The sequence below is a fragment of the Spinacia oleracea genome, chromosome 1 (genome assembly GCF_020520425.1).
Source record: "Spinacia oleracea cultivar Varoflay chromosome 1, BTI_SOV_V1, whole genome shotgun sequence".
NCBI classification, from domain to species: domain Eukaryota; kingdom Viridiplantae; phylum Streptophyta; class Magnoliopsida; order Caryophyllales; family Amaranthaceae; genus Spinacia; species Spinacia oleracea.
Window position 1 is genome coordinate 121,210,549 of NC_079487.1, and position 16,505 is coordinate 121,227,053.

Consider the following 16,505-nt stretch of genomic DNA (forward strand, 5'->3'; position numbering starts at 1 on the left):
TCGACTACAATACCTTGTAGCTCCATATAATATTTAATTTAAACATTTTTTTTTTGTTTTCCAGCTACCAGCTCAAAGTAGCTACAAGATTTTCATTGCTGTTTATGTCATTGATATACCAACGGTTGGCTATCTGCTTCCATGTTTTTAGTTTGTGTGAGCATGTCCATTTTTTAACCACTGGAGTTGCTCCAACGCTAGTGCATGCATGACATGTATCGATGTCACGGTACATGACCACCTGTTGATCATGCTTCATACACTTGTACATTCGGGATTAGGTTACACATTTTTGCCCTTACACCATTAGGCTTATAGAAAACCCGGTTAAAAAGAGTCTTCTTAAACTGAGAAAAACATTAAGCAACATTTTCCAGAAACATACACTGATGTCTAAATGTCTAATGAAACACATTATTTAGTCTGATGTGTACTAATAAGCAGTACTAGAGTAAGTCTTGACAACATTTTCACCCAGAATTAACAAGAGTGACTTATTATTGATAGAACCAACATATCTTGGTGTCTTAAACTGGGTAGGAGTATTTCCCATACTCAAAGAATGCATCATTATCTTATAGAAAGTTCTCTTCTTCACAATCCGAAGCTCAAGAGGTCCAATCGTCCCCATCTTGCGCGAGACAACGTATCCATGATCAGCAAAAGATCGGTCCAAGCAGTTGCAGCATTCCTTCAGAACATTGTCATCATCAGTTTCACCACTTAGCTCCCAGAATATGACATAGTTTCCTACTTCTTTGGATACATCCACACTGCTGGTAAAATCAATCAGTTCCACCTTCTCTGCTGCCAGTAACTTACTTGCTTCTTCCACCGCGAGCTGTAGATCTTTCTCTGTGTTCTTGTCGACGTTGATGTTAAGCATAAGGTTCTGACGGCATAAGAATTTCAGCTCTGGGGTAGAGTTGTGGAACCCCATTACCTTGACGGCATCTCCTAGCTTGTAACGGTATAACCCTGGAGGTATTTTATAAGGACTTTTCAGTATATTTTAGGATGCATTTATTCTTTGAGTTTGGTGAACTGTTAGGAAATTAGCCAGACTTAAGTAAAATGAATTAAGCCTCTGTTCTGTTCACCTTATTTCCACTTATTTCAGAAAAAATAAGTTCATATAAGTTCACTTAAGTTCAGAAAAAATAAAGGTGGATCAAGTACAACTTATAACTAAAATAAGTTTTGATAAGTTCTAATAAGTTCAGATAAGATAAATTCAGAAAAAACAAGTGAAAATCAGGTGAATAGAACACAAGATTAATGATACCTGCAAAGTTGGTGACGATGATTTCATATTCTTCTCCAAGTTTAACATCAGCAAGTCCAACAGGTTTTGGTTCAATTCCTTCATTCCTTGTTTCCATCAAAGGAATGAACTCAAAGTAGCCTATGTTCGGAACAACAACAAAGGTTGCAGATTCAGGAGGTGATATTGGGTTGACATTTGCAGCAATCCAACCTTCTGAAGACCCATAGTCACCAGAAACCAAAGGCAACTTACCAGCATACCGCCTTAATCGTTTCACATAAGGCTCCATAGAACCTGTCATTACCCCATAAACATACTTAACATTCGGGAAAAGCTCTGGTATAAGGCCATACCATTCCCTTAAACCAGAGCATTTGTTGTAAATCATGTCAGCCAATTCAGGGTTAGGCTTAAGAAGTTCAGACATAGCAGCACGAGTAGTTTGGTCTGCAACTCTCTCATTCAAGGTTCCAGATCGGATATCAGAGCAAAGATCTTCCCAAATTTGTTCAAAGGTTTGGAATGCTTGTACAAGGCTATGAGCAAAAGTTGAGAAAACGATTTGGACCTCGTTGTAGTTCAATAAGCTACAGAGAAGATGGCAGTATAAAGATTCATGGAAATCAGACCCGAAAAGTACTTGATCAGGGCTGCAACTTTCAGTTTGTATTTCCTTCATTAAATCTTTAAAATTTGGGTGGCGGATAACATTGGTTGATGCAGTTCCTACAGGTAGACCTCCTTCAGTCATGAACTGTTTGCCACTGTAAGCTAAAAGCAATGCTTTTCCATTTTTGATAGGAAATTCCCTACAATCAGATTGTACAGCATTTGGATCATCAGAGTATGATTGTAACATATACTAAAATACTCCAATTTATACTAAAAAGTGGTTAAAAAAAAAGCAACAATTTTGTACCTGTTCCTGTATGCAAAAGAAGTATGAAAGATTTGTGTAGTATCATCAATGTATTTATCAGTGAAAGGTATAAACTTGCGCTTCCCCTGAGTTGTTCCAGAGCTGTAAATAAAAAGATCAACAAAACATTAAATCAGAATAAAATTTGACTTTTATACATTAGTAAGAAAGAGTGATTAAAGTTTATGTATGAATAGTGCAAAAGTCAAACTGTTACAAGTATTTAGAAACGGATTGGAGTAGATACCTCAAAGAAAATGCGAGGATAGGTTTGGTAGTAAGGATAGGAGAAGTTTCACCATCCATGATCCTTTGAATATAAGGTTCAAAGTCCTTGTGTGTGGCAAGAGGAACACATTGCTTGAAACTCTCTGCATCTGTCCTTCCATTTAAGCCTGTGTATTGCAAGTACTCGGCCTCGGCGTTTTCTGCTAGGATCTTCCTCAATGTTTCTTCCTGGACTTTTCCAGCATTCTTGGTTAATTCTTCAAATTCCTTGATCATTTTCTCACACTCAATTTCTTCCTTTTCGTCCAACATTTTCGCTTAACGTAATCTTCCTAGTTCCTACTACACAATTGTACCAACTTTAGTACCTTACTCGTTTTGACTTAATTGACATGTTTGCTAATAGGAGTATGCAAAGTGGAGTTCCGTTGCCCGTAAATATTTGTTAGTTTTGATCTCGATTGTAGATGTCGTATAACTATTTTAATAATGAACTAATTTTACCTTTTTTTTTCTTAAAAGAGTGTAGTTATGTTACCTATTATAATTTTTTTTCGTTTGTAAGAATGTTGACCCTAAACCTCGCATATCCAAAACTTTTCAGGTTGTTCAGATTCGGATAAATCGGGTTCCAGGTTATAAAATTTGATCAAAACCCGTGTTTTTGGATTCAAAAGGTCTTGCACGCACAAGGCGTACAATAAATTTATTGTACATCACGCTAACTTTTTACCTAGTTTTTTTGGAACTTTTAATAAGTTTTGATAAATTTAATATTATAAAAAATATCGATAGATAAACTTTTTAAAGAGTTAAATGGTTAATTTTTTATTATTTATATAAAAAAATAATTTTTGTTAAAATAATTTTTTTTTATGACATAAATAGATAACTTTTATAGTTATATATAAATGTAGCTTTTACGCATTTTGAGTTAAATTTACTCTATCATATCATATTTATTTTACGCGAGGTGTAAATACGAATTTATGTTTTCGATCGAGTATTTTTGTTGTTGTTGTTGTTGTTGTTTTTTACGGTTCTAATCACATGTGACAAACATAAGCATGAGAAAAGTAGATCGTTTTGTGCGGTGAATAATGTAAATGTTCAAAATATGCAATATTTCTGGAAGGAACGAATTACTGTTATAAAGTGAATTTATTCATAAAATAATGAAACCCAAAAATTCATCTATCCTATTATTAAAACTCAGATCAATGGCGTGACGTGTCCTATGCAAGTCATATGCTCAAACTTTTGATCAAAAAATGAATAAATGTACTAGCCACCAATCTAATGACGCCATCAATCTAATGACGCGAGAGTGATGGATAGCTCAATTGGTTAGAGCTTCCATCCCGATTTCAGGTGATCCTGAGATCGATTCTCATTCCCGTCTTTGTGGCTCATTTGCACCCAAAAAAAAAAAAAACCAATCTAATGACGCCATCAATGATAACAAAATATAAAAAATGAGATAATCATTTTTATGAGTTTTATATCAAACTTAATTCGTATATATTAAAAAGTTCTCTCATAACGTTTCCGTCTATTTTTCCGTTAAAAGATGTAAAAAATACTATGCAACTTTTATTTATTCAGGTGATCAAATACAATTTGCCAAACTGGTAAAAATCAATTTAAAAAACTGAAAAAGTGGATGAAGTTAGAGGGCAAGGTGCAACAGTTAAACTTCCAAACCGATTTGTGGAAAAAATGTGAATTAGAACTTGTGACAATTGTAATCAATTTGAACAATTACTTACTGTATGTCTGTATACGGTGTGGCCTGAATGAACACTGCCTTAGAAAGTTAGAAGCGATATTTTTGTAACACGATGCGATGCAATCAGAAATCGGCGATATTGGCACCTAAGGTTAAGCACAATTATACTTTTTCGAATGAACACTCATGTTAGAAGAGGATGAAACTCGCACATATAAATATCGGTAAAAAAAAAATCAGGGGGAAGAGAAGAGGAAAGGAGAGGAATAGGTGTTCTAAGTATTTCCCAAACCCTCGAAAATTTATAAGCTCAAAATAACGTGCAACAGTTACAAACAAATTTCTTAAATACTTCCTCCGTTTTTCTTATTTGTACCACGAGTTGGACACAAAAACTAAGAAAAATTATAAATATCAACATTGTCCATATGATAAAAAATACTTCATATGAAATAAAAGAGAAGAAAAATATTAGGTACTAAAGATAAATGTGAAATGTAAGTAAGGATAAAGTGAGCATTTAGTGTGTGAACCATCAAAATGTATATAAAAATATATAGTAATAGTAAAATGTGCAACTAATATTCAATTTTCATAGAAAGGAAATGACGTAAATAAAAATAAAAGGGAGGGAGTGAATAATTCACGACAACTGTAAGGTTTAATAAAAGTTAAATTCTATAAAAATGACCGGACAAATAACTGTTAAGGTCGCTAACAAATTAAAAGCAACAAATTAAAAAAAATCTATAAAAATATTTTAAAATGGAAATTTTGCATGCCATATACGATACCATATATATGTGCCACCCGTTTAATTTTTTTTGTGAAACCATGCATTTCCTTGGCTATATATATAACTTATCTATCATTTCCTCTTCCCACTCTTAAATTAGATGTTGTAGTTGATAATAGGAAGTATTTTATTTGTTTCACATTTCAATTTCATCATATTCGAACTACATCATATTATGTTGTTTAATTTTTTTTGTATCATCTCGATCCGATCCCACAGTACATAGATAACATAACCATTTAAAAAACAAAAAAAATAGAAATCCGACTAACTCATGCTTTGAATGAGATAAAAACGAGTTGTATTCGTTTGACATGTCTAATGACGGTTGCGGGAAAGGAAATAGGAATAGTAAAAAAAAAAAACAAATTAGGAAATTAGAGATTTCTAACTTAAATGAGAGATTATATTAGAGGTAGGAAATCATTATATCCTGAATTGCAATATGGTTTTTATGTTTTTTTAAGGTTGGTAAGGAAACAAATGTTTATCTTTTATGCGCATATTTTTTCAACTGTATATGCATATTTTCTGAACTGTATATTCATATTTTTTTTTGACTCGTATAGGGTGAGGTTCCGGTGAGAACCCTCTTATTGTGAGAACTTATCCTATCGTGAGAACCTTTAATAAAATACACATTAGATACGAGTCAAAAAAACAATTCTCCAATTTCATTAAAAACATTTTACACCAAATCAAAAGGAGACTAAGAGCAACCCCAATGGTTAAAAAAGGACATGCTCACCCAAAAAAAAAATGAACATGTGAGCAGGTAGCCCACCTAGGGGTGTTCATCGGTCCAAACCCGGACCGGACCGGACCGAAGACCGAAATTTTATAATTTGAGACCCAAAGACCGGACCGATTATGCTTGGACCAAACCCGGACCGGACCGATAAAATCGGTCCAAAATCCGGACCGGACCGATTTGGACCGGTTGTAGACCTTTTTCTATATATTTTTTATTTTTCTAAAAATTAAGGTAAAAAAGAAAAAATATATATAAAAAAATCAATTTTTTAAGGCCTTTTTTGGAAGCTAAAATAAAACATATCACAATATAATAATATTTACAACATATTAAAGGAGAGAATTAACTTTTTATGTATTTTATATTATATTTTATTAAGAAAAATCGGTCCGGTCCAAAATCGGGTTTTGGACCGGACCAGACCGGACCGGACCGAAGACCGGAAATTGATATTTCTCGACCCGATGACCGGACCGATTGTCTTCGGTCCGGTCTGGTCCGGTCTGGTCCGGTCCGGACCAATTTTTGCACACCCCTAAGCCCACCATTGGTACAACAATGACATAAACAACTGTTAAAACCTTGTACTATTTTGTGCAGGTAGCTTAAATAAAATATAGCTCAAATAAATAAATTATTTAAATTAAATATGAGAGCTACAAAGTATTGTAGCCCATCAATGTGAAAATTTGTAATTTTAATCAATTATAACTAAAATTTAATATGACAAATTTAACTACAACATCTTGTAACTCACTATTAAAATTACGCTAATACAAATACTTTAAAATCAGAATCCATAACAAATTAACCGAAGACTAACATCCGATGATACAACATTTATATAACTCTGATTTAGTACTAATACGCAGTACTAATATAACCCTTAACTATATTATCACCCAAAATTAGCAAGAGTGGCTTATTAATAGACCCAACACATCTAGGTGTCTTAAACTGGTTAGGAGTATTTCCCATACTCAAGCAATGCAACATTATCTTACCGAAAGTACCCTTATTAACCATCCGAAGCTCAAGAGGTCCAATCGTCCCCAACTTACGCGAACTAACATATCCAGGATCAGCAAAAGATCGGTCCAAACAATTGCAACACTCTTTCAAAACATTTTCATCAGTTTCACCACTTAGCTCCCAATATATAACGTAATTACCTAACTCTTTGGATACATCTACATGGCTGGTGAAATCAATTAGCTCAACCTTTTCTCCTACCAATAGCTTGCTTGCTTCTTCTACTGCGATCTGTAGATCTTTCTCGGTGTTCTTGTCGACGTTGATGCTCAACATAACGTTTTGACGGCATAAGAATTTCAGATTTGGAGTGGAGTTGAGGAACCCCATTACCTTTACTGAATCCCCAAGCTTGTAACGATATAAGCCTGCATGTATAATATTATACGAAGTAGGTACGTAGCTCAAATACTTTTTCCTGGAATTTATTTTAATAATTGACTTATTTTTTACCCACTTTGCCAATAACTAGCTTATTAGAAGTTAGTAAAGTTAAGGCGGTAAAATAAAAAAATAAAAAAGTATAAAATACGGAGTAGTTTTTCTCAAAGTAGTTCAAACGAGCAGCGTAACTTAGTATGAAATACGGCGAAAAGTTTTACAGTGTATTTTTAATTAGGATATTGTTATATTTATCATCTTTTAAAGTTCCAGGAAACCTAATGAAAGATAAGGAAACTTGAAGAAGTTGGTGGATGAAAAATCGGATAAAATTCTTAAACTCAACGTTTAGTGTAGCTCACATGGATGAAAAATCGGATAAAGTTCTTTAAAAAGTGTTAGAATACAAAATTTTTCATAAAATTAAGGTAGTAAAAACGAAATCACATTTGATTGTAAACATAAAAATCCGAAACTTAAAATGTGGTAAATATGGAAAATTCCTTTTAGTTATGTCCCTCCCCAAAATTTGAGTATTTATTATCTATAACTATATACTAAAAAGACACTAGGAATGACACGTGTCAATTCCTGGTGCAATTTTTTTCCGCCAAAACCACTTTCCCAAAAAAGTGTATATGTTTGATTTTATATTTATTCTCTAGTTTTCTTATAAACTATTTATGTATGAAAACAAAAAAATTAGTTTATAAATTATGACAATAATAGATACGGCGTAATAATAATTACTCTAAATTGGTAATATTTAGTCAAATTGCTATATAAATAATGGAAAAATATACCAATCAATATTTTGGTCAAATTACAATATTAGCATTTTGTCAAATTACCATGTTAGCATTTTAAATATGCATATTAGATAAATAAATTTAAACGAGTATATTAAAAATGTTATAACTATGAAGTAGTTTGGGACATATTCAGTTAAATATTTTGTGAAAAAAATGATCAAAATCCGTGCATGCACGGGATCTAATCTAGTACTACGTAATTGTTTAAATCTCACACGTATTATATAGCTTAATTTTTCTGCTGCCCCACGGTTCAAGGTCCGCCACTATATACAAAATCAAAGGGTTATTATCAAAGAATCCTAAATTAATTATGTAGAATAATCATACCTGCAAAATTGGTGACAACAATTTCATATTCTTCCCCAAGTTTAACATCAGCAAGTCCAACAGGTTTTGGTTCAGTTCCTCCATTCCTATTCTCCTTCAAAGGAATAAACTCGAAGTATCCTATGTTCGGAATCACAGCAAAGGTGGCAAATTCAGGAGGTGATCTTGGGTTGGCATTTACAGCAATCCATCCTTCAGAAGCCCCATAATCACCACAAACCAAACGCACCAACCCAGCATACTTCCTTAATTGTTTCACATAAGGCTCCATAGAACCCGTCATTATCCCATGAACATACTTAACATTTGGGAAAATCTCTGGTATAAGACCATACCATTTATGGCTTATTAAACTCGAGCATTTCTCATAAATCATGTCAGCCAATTCAGGGTTAGGATTAAGAAGTTTGGACATAGCAACACGAGTAGATGGGTCTGAAACTCTGTTATTCAAGATTCCAGATCGGATATCAGAGCAAAGATCTTCCCAGATTTGTTCAAAGGTTTGGAATGCTTGTACGAGACTATGACCAAATGTTGAGGAAATTGTTTGGACTTCATTGTAGTGCAATAAGCCACAGAGAAGATGGCAGTATAAAGATTCATGAAAATCAGAACCTGAAAATACTTCAACAGGGCTGCAACTTTCGGATTGTATTTCTTTCATTAAATCTTTATATTTCGGGTGGCGTAAAAGATGTGTTGATACAGTTCCACCAATTAGACCTCCTTTAGTCATGAAATCTTTGCTAATGTAAAGGAAAGTTAATGCTTTTCCATTTTTGATACCAAATTCTCTGCAAACAAATTTGTACCACATTTTCAGTTAGGAACTGCTTCATGTTAAATTGTTAAGCTATTCATCTAGAAAAATCTAGATAATATGCTCTTGTAAAAATCCAGTAGTGAAATGTATTAATGTTGAAAAATCTAGAAATGTATGATCGTAAATTACAATTTAGAATAATCTTAAGAAATACCTAGGAGCTAGTCTAGAAAAATCGAGTAACTAAAATGTCTAGAATTATCATAACAAAAATCTATTAAGAAAATTCTAATAAGAAAAATTCTAGATGAATGAGAGGAGTAGAAGAATTTAGAGCATTTAACTCCTATATATATTTTGTAGGCATGAAATGAGAGAAATGAAAAATATAACATTATCTCTTGCTCATCGTTGCTCTCCATATTAAAATATAAGCACTAAATACGGTGGCGTATCCAGGATTGTCAGATAGGGTATGCAAAATTATTACGACAAAAATCAATGTATCAAAATTGAACACTAAACTAAAAACCAAAGATGCATTATATTGTTACGGAGTAACGACAATTATGAGCATGTGACCGTAAACCGTACAAAATTATTGAGAAAAAAACAAACTCTAAATGCTAATAGCATACATCGATCTTTTTTCGCTAACTTTCCCACGTAATTACTCTTACCAGCAGGCCATGGTAATTTCGTGATGCTATTTTGCTTCTAAACTATTTTAGCTTTAGCCAAACAGGATATGTAAATGTCTATCCTCCGTCTACACTAGATCCGCCCCCTGACTAAATACACCAAGTCTTCCGCATCCAAATCCCCGCATACAAATTCTAACATTTGGTATCAGAGTCGGAGAGTGATTACGACAAAATTGAAGACCGGAGACCTAAAATATGGAGGGTTACAAGATTTTAAGAAAATATGAATCATAACAATAGAAACAGAGGTAAGTGTAATCTAAATTTTCTTAAAGAAGATAACAAAGATCGGAAAATTAAGCTAGAAGAAGAAATTTATGGAGAATTTTTTTTAGAAACAAATGCAAGTAGAGATGACGGATGATCGTTGGTGACGTAAGTACCAACTAAGAGATACTACGTAAAAAAGAAATCAGGAGGGAACAAGATGAAAGTTACAATTAGTGAAAGTATTAGATCATACGAGCGGTAGGAAGACCGTCTTTCTTGGATTTGATAGGAATATAATACTGGTATGACAATGGAATGGAATATATCTGTATTAGCAGAGGAAGAAGGTTACTCTAGAAAAATCTAAACGTGTAATAAACTAAACTTTGAACTTCAGTTCCTATTTTTTTTATTTTTTAGCAGAGATGCTTTGTGGAAACTTTAATTCCTATCTCCCGACTTTCTACTTCTTTAATTTTCTGCTTTCATTGAAAATGATTTGTTTTCCATTAAAACAAACGGAACATTGATCATTTTTTTTGTTAAAATAAAAATAAAAATAAAAATAAGAGAAGATAACAAATTTCTACCTGGTCTTGTACGCAAAAGAAGTACGATAGATTTGTATGGTAGTATCAAAGAGTGCATCATTAAAAGGTATAAACTTGCGATTCCCTTGAGTTGTTCCAGAACTGTAAATAAATAAATAAAATCAACCAAATTCAAACATTAATTAGAACCACAAAACTCCTCTATAAAATAATTCAAATAGGAGTAAGAGATATGAGTAGGTACGGTACGTTAAAGAAAATGCGGGAATAGGTTGAGAAGTAAGAATAGGAGAAGTATCGCCATCCATCATCCTTTGAATATAAGGTTCAAAATCCTTGTGAGTGGCCAAAGGAACACATTGCTTAAAACTGTTTGAGTCTGTTCTTCCATTTAAGCCTACATTTCTTAAATACTCGGTTTCGCCATTTTCTGCTAGGATCTTCCTCAATGTTTCTTCCTGAACTTCTCCTGCATTCTTGGTTAGTTCTTCAAACTCTTTGATCACTTTCTCATAGTCAAATTTTTCTGCCATCTTTAGTCAACCTTTTTCCTACACAACTTTAGTAATTAATTAAATTAGTAGTCGTTCAATAATACTTCAAGTCTCCAACCATCTCAGAGTTTTGGGTGTTCATAGGTCCAAACCTATACTACTATATGGAGTACTAGAGACTGGAATTATGTCAGATAAATCCTGAAACTGCAGTTAATCCAAAAAGAATAGAGTCTAATACTTGGACAAGGCCCAGAGCAAAACCTGTTTCAAAATCCGAATTGGACCGGTTTGGATCAAACCGGTTTTAGACTTACTTATATATATACTAATTGTAGCATTTTTTAATATTTTCTATAAAATACGGTAAAAAGAACAAAAAAAACAGAATCGAAAACTAATTGATCAACACTTTTGTGATAACCTATTACACACTTAGTACTATAGTAAACTTTCCAACATTTTTAAAGGAGAAAATCAAATTTCTTTCGGTGGTTTGAGTTATGTGAAAAATGTGAACTGAGTTAGATCACTTGCAACGAGTAAGATTTCTTGGTGCAAATTAAATGAGTCCTAAAGAGCAATAGAATTATATATTAAGGAAGGGAGATTCGATCCTGAGACTATCTCAAGACCTAATCAATACACAATTATCGTGGGACGATTACTTACTGTATATGATGTGACGTAAAAAAAAAAGTTGCTCGAACGATCAATCGAACTTCTGAATCGTGCGCTCAAGTTAGATGTGATACTCACATATGCTCGGATCAGTCAACAACTATTTTTAGAGATAAGAAGAACAAGTGTTCTGTGTATGTATTTTCTGAACCCTCAAAGAGGATCAATTTTATAAACAAAAAAAAGGCAATAAAGAGGGGGAAATATCGTGAATCGGTATAAACAAATCATAAAACATGTGAATTAGATTTATGACAACTCTAAGGGTACAGTCAAATTGAAATGTTAAAGCTCGCCAACTAAAACAATAAAAACGCTCAAATGCGAGATTACTGGAAAAAAAAAATTAACAAAAAAGGAAAGAAATCATTGTTTCCTAATTAGCAACAAAATAAGTAACCTCAACTTTTATATGTGTAACCAGCCGCACTATTTACTTGATGTGTGGCGTGTTCACACTTAAAAATAAACTCAACACGTTTGTTCCGGTGTTGTAAATATGGAAACAATGGGCTTCGAATGAAGGCCCTTTCGTATGTGTTGAAGATCTTGCTTGTTTGAATGAGTAGAGTCCGAATTCACCTGCACAAGAGCAAAGTCACTAGCCTCGGGGGTGTTTCCGAGGAAAGCCCCTCCGATGCCTAAGTAAGAACGATGCTCGGATTCTAGAGAGAAGTTCTCTAGAAGAGTAGTCTTAAGGCGATAAATTGGACGTACCTTGAGGTGTGAGCCTTGGCGGCCTATTTATAGTGTTTGCATAATAAATGCCCATAGGTCATTTATTGCTTTTGGGCCTTGGGCCTTGATGGATGGCTGGCTAGCCATTGGTAGGTTTGATGCTGTTTGTTTAGAGCCATTGGGCTTTGGACTTAGTGGCCCAATTGAGAATCAATTGGGAGCCCAAACAACGTGCCCCCCAGACCCGGTCCATTTAGAATTAAATGGGTGGGTTTCCAGCTGTCAGAAGTCCGAAAGTTCCCTCTCTTTTTTGAAAAGGGATGATTTGCATTGATGACAAGTGTTGGGAGTTGTATTGTGTCGTGGAGATCGTGGGTTGAGGAAGTTGATGCGCCTCCCTTTCTTTTCTATAAATACTGGGTGCTTTGCTCCTTTCGAATTTTTTACTCCTTCTTTCAAACTTATTCTCTCTCTAAATTCCGGCGATCGCAGTTTTCAAATTTCTTCAGATCTACGAATTTCGGCCAGCTTTAGACTTCGGGAACTTGGGTTATTCGTTTTATCGGCGAATTTCGCTTCGGAAAAAGGTAATTTGTTTCTGAGTTTTCTTTTCTTCTTCGTTTTTCCTTCTACCCCTCAATCTAAACCCTAGGCCGAGAATTCGCGACCATGGCAAAGAATAGGGGCAAAAGCAAGTTCGTCGTTGGGTCCTCTAGTGAGAGGGAGAACGTGCCTTCGGGCAGGTTACCGAAAACTTCGAGGGGTCGGCCTTCGGAGAGGCCGGCGGAGAGGCGTTCGACTGGTTGGGATGCTTCCAAAGATGATGTTGTTGGCGGGTCTAGCGTGTCTGAACGCGCAACTTCTGGTAAGAAAGCTGGTTCTTCGGGTGTGCGCCGTCCTTACCCTGAGTTTCCAGTTCATTGGACTGAAGCTGATCCGCAGGGCAAGTATGCCCCGATCCTGCATGAGACCACTAAGATCGATGGTCCTTTGGAAAAATCGGTCAGTGGTGACTGGTTGGTGGAGGCGAAGCTGGGGAACTACCATCGGAGGGCCGAAGAGTTATACGGAATCCAGCACGCCTTGGGGTACTGGTGCGAGCTTCCCGATCAGGAGCGTCCTCGGGTGACTCATCCGCCGAGGGGGTTCATCTCTGTGTATACTCATCACTTGGAGAACGGTCTCCGCTTTCCCTTGGATCCCTTCATTTCCGAGCTTCTGGTGTCGTACAACATCAGCTTGGCCCAACTTACCCCCAAATCTATGAGGCACATCATCGGATTTAGATGGGTGTGCGATTTTATTAACTTTCCCTGTTCTGTTGCCGTGTTTCGGGATCTCCACGATCTTTCTTTCAATCACGCTTCCAAGGGGGATGGGTATGGTTGGTGGACCATCATCAACAAAAGGTCCCGAAGGAAGGGGGAGCCGAACTACATTACGGCCTACCCTTACCTCAGCTCTGACCATAATTGGAAGACGGAGTGGTTGTTCGTTCGTGTGCCGACAGATCCGAAGCATCCACATTTTTACCGCCCTCCGAAGTGGTTTGTGACTCCTGATCCTGATATGCGAAGCGTGGCTGCTCCGGATCGGAACCATCACCACTACGTGGATCTCCTCCAGTGGTTTTTGGCTCGGGAGGACAACTACAAACTGCCGTCCAACTGGCTCCCGAACCTCAACTATATCTTGCGGGAGGACATTCTTGCTGTTGCCGGTCTCAGCAGGATTTTTGACAGGGGTAGGTGTCTTTCGGCTGGGACCGTGCTTTAGTAAGTTTGTCCTCCTCCTTTTTGTCTCGTTTTATTGACTTTGTTTTGTGCTTTGTTTCTGCAGAGTACGGCTTTAGCTGCGTTGATCCTGTGGTTTTGGGCATTTCTTTGGATCTGAAGACCATTCACGACTCGGCTCCTGATTACAAGTTCGGGAAAGAGAATCCTCGTAATCCTCGCTTGAAGGATTACGTGCTGTCTCCGTCGGGTGTCGCTCGGATATCTGAAGTTCGAGCTGATCCGTGGGATTCTGCCTCTTCTCCCGAAGCTGTTCCAATGAAGGTCGTGCTCCCTGATTTGAGGACAACCTCGGATCCGGTGAGTGTTTCTATATCTCGAAGTCTTTTGTTTGTCTTTCTTTCTGGTTGGCCGTCGGCTAACGTCTTGGTCCTGGACCATCTTTTTAGGGTCCTGGGACTGACGCTGTGCCGCGTGCCGTTCCTTCGGTTTCATCTCCGGCTCGGATAGATATCTCTTTATCTAGGAACCGGGTACTTCACGGTTTTTTCTTTATTCCTTCCTTTGTCTTCTTTTACATTTATTGACCCTTGGTCTCCTCTGTTTAGGATCAGCGCAAAAGGAAGGGTAGCACTCTTTTGAGGCCTTCCGCGCATCCGAAGAAAGCGAAGGCTTCTCAGTCCTCGGAGAAGGTATTTGTTCTAACTTGGAGCTTTTTGTAGTCCGTTCTCTCTTTTTCCGAAACTGACCTTTGAGCATTTGCCCTGTAGGAAGCGGTTTCGGAAGTCATGCCTCCTCCCAAGAATCTCCTTCACTTCATGCCCTTGCCAGGGCAGAAGTTGAAGAGTGTGGTGGTTGCGGAACCGCCGCCCGTGGACCAACCGTTGGCTGAGGAAGATACCATCCCCTCTCCGCTGAAGCCGTCTGCTGCTTTAGGGATCGAGATCCAGGATATAACCAAGGTGATGGAGGCGATTGAAGCCGACCTTGTTCCTGGCTCGGATGTCCCTATTGTGGCCGAGCAGAAGGAGGAATCTGCTGACGTTTCTCTCGAAAGGGAGAAAAGTCCAGATAAGGAGATGGTGGATCTCACCGAAGCTCACATAAAGGTTCCCGAAGCTGAGAAAGAGGTCCCTTCTGCTGAGGAGGAGCAACCCGAACAGGGTCTGACGAGGAAGAGGCGCCACTCGACCTTGGGCTCTACTTCGACCTCGGCCCTGGATAAACTGATCCACGCTGACCCTTGCTCGGATGTTCCGCTGAAACGGATCCCCGAGGAGGTAAGGGAGGCGATGGCTCGCTATGCTAGAGCTCCGGTTTTGGGGGAGAACCCCATGGCTCACGTGGGATCTTTGGTGGGTCCCGAAGGTGCACGGGAGAATCTTCTTCGGGCCAACCCGCAGTGGAGGGTTCCTGGAGCTGAGGAGAGGAACCCAGCTATGATGGCCCAATACTATCTGAATGAGGTAAGTGTTGGAAATTCTCTTTTGAGTTCCGTTTTTGGTTTGTTGTTTTCTTCTTTCCTCATCTTTTCTCATCTTTTCTTCTTTCCCAGGCTGTTTTCTGGTCCTCGTTCGCTTCCGAGTGTAGCTCGGTTGAGGAGAGACAACTGAGGAGATATCAGGAGGCTTATGCTCGTGATATCCCTATCTTGGACCAGAAGGCTGGGCAGCTCTTCGCCGAGCTGGTGGAGGTCAAGCAACTGTACCTTCAGTACAGTCGTGAGGCTAGGGAGTCGGCTGAGCAGATCGGGGCCGAAGTTGGGAAGCTCACTTTCCAAGTCGAGGAGGATGCTGAAAAGATAGCTTCCTTCGACAAGGAGAGGAAAGAAATGGCCGCCAAGTTTGCGAGCGAACTTGAAGAAAAAGACAGTCTTCTCAAGGAGATGACGTCTAAATTTGAGGCGGCCATTAAGCAGAGCCAGGAAGCGGAGGCGAGGCTTCAGCAGTTTGTCAAGCATCGGGAGATTATTCAGAATCAAGCTGACAAGGTGCCCGTTCTCCAGCTGAAGATCCGAGAGAAGGATGCGGCCATTCGGAAGTTGGAGCAAGAGAGAGTTGACCTCTACACTGCTGATCAGTGTAGAGAGCAATACTGGAATGGCATCCTGGGTGCTCGGCGCATGTTTGCGAAGCACATGCCTCATTTCCCTTGGAATGAGAAGGTTCCGCTCTGGATGAGGGCCCAGGATCACTTGGTGGAGTGCCAGGCCGACCGAGACGAAGCTGAAGCTGAACGTCAAGCTGCTCTTGCAGAGGCTCGGGCCCAGAAGGCGTCTTCCGAAGGTGACACTACTGCTGGGGGCTCTTCGAAGGATGCTCCCCTAGGGGCTGCTCCTGAGACTCCCAAGAGTTAGGGATTCGGGCAGTCGTCTTCTTCAGAGTCGGTCGGTTCCAGTTGAGGACTTCCGAACATGTGCTTGCCTTTCCCCCTTTTGCCT

The 16,505-nt window shown here is 37.9% G+C and overlaps 2 protein-coding genes across 3 annotated transcripts; both read right to left on the reverse strand.

The window, feature by feature from the left end:
* Window positions 1-96: 96 nt before the first annotated feature.
* LOC110775235 (jasmonoyl--L-amino acid synthetase JAR4-like) lies at window positions 97-2,726 on the reverse strand. Its single transcript, XM_021979839.2, has 4 exons — window positions 2,434-2,726; window positions 2,187-2,288; window positions 1,286-2,076; window positions 97-978 (listed from the first exon to the last, which is right to left on the reverse strand). Exons 1-4 carry the CDS (start codon window positions 2,724-2,726, stop codon window positions 434-436), a joined length of 1,731 nt encoding a protein of 576 aa, XP_021835531.1. The 3' UTR covers window positions 97-433.
* A 3,698-nt stretch (window positions 2,727-6,424) lies between these two features.
* LOC110775233 (jasmonoyl--L-amino acid synthetase JAR6) lies at window positions 6,425-11,825 on the reverse strand. Of its 2 annotated transcripts, none has more exons than XM_056842695.1 (5): window positions 11,646-11,825; window positions 10,729-11,030; window positions 10,519-10,620; window positions 8,249-9,045; window positions 6,425-7,093 (listed from the first exon to the last, which is right to left on the reverse strand). In XM_056842695.1, exons 2-5 carry the CDS (start codon window positions 11,010-11,012, stop codon window positions 6,555-6,557), a joined length of 1,722 nt encoding a protein of 573 aa, XP_056698673.1. In that variant the 5' UTR covers window positions 11,013-11,030; window positions 11,646-11,825; the 3' UTR covers window positions 6,425-6,554. The 2 variants fall into 2 exon arrangements, with proteins under 2 accessions (XP_056698673.1, XP_056698668.1); XM_056842690.1 differs by having other exon boundaries at window positions 10,729-11,038; window positions 11,646-11,824.
* Between the last annotated feature and the right edge of the window lie 4,680 nt (window positions 11,826-16,505).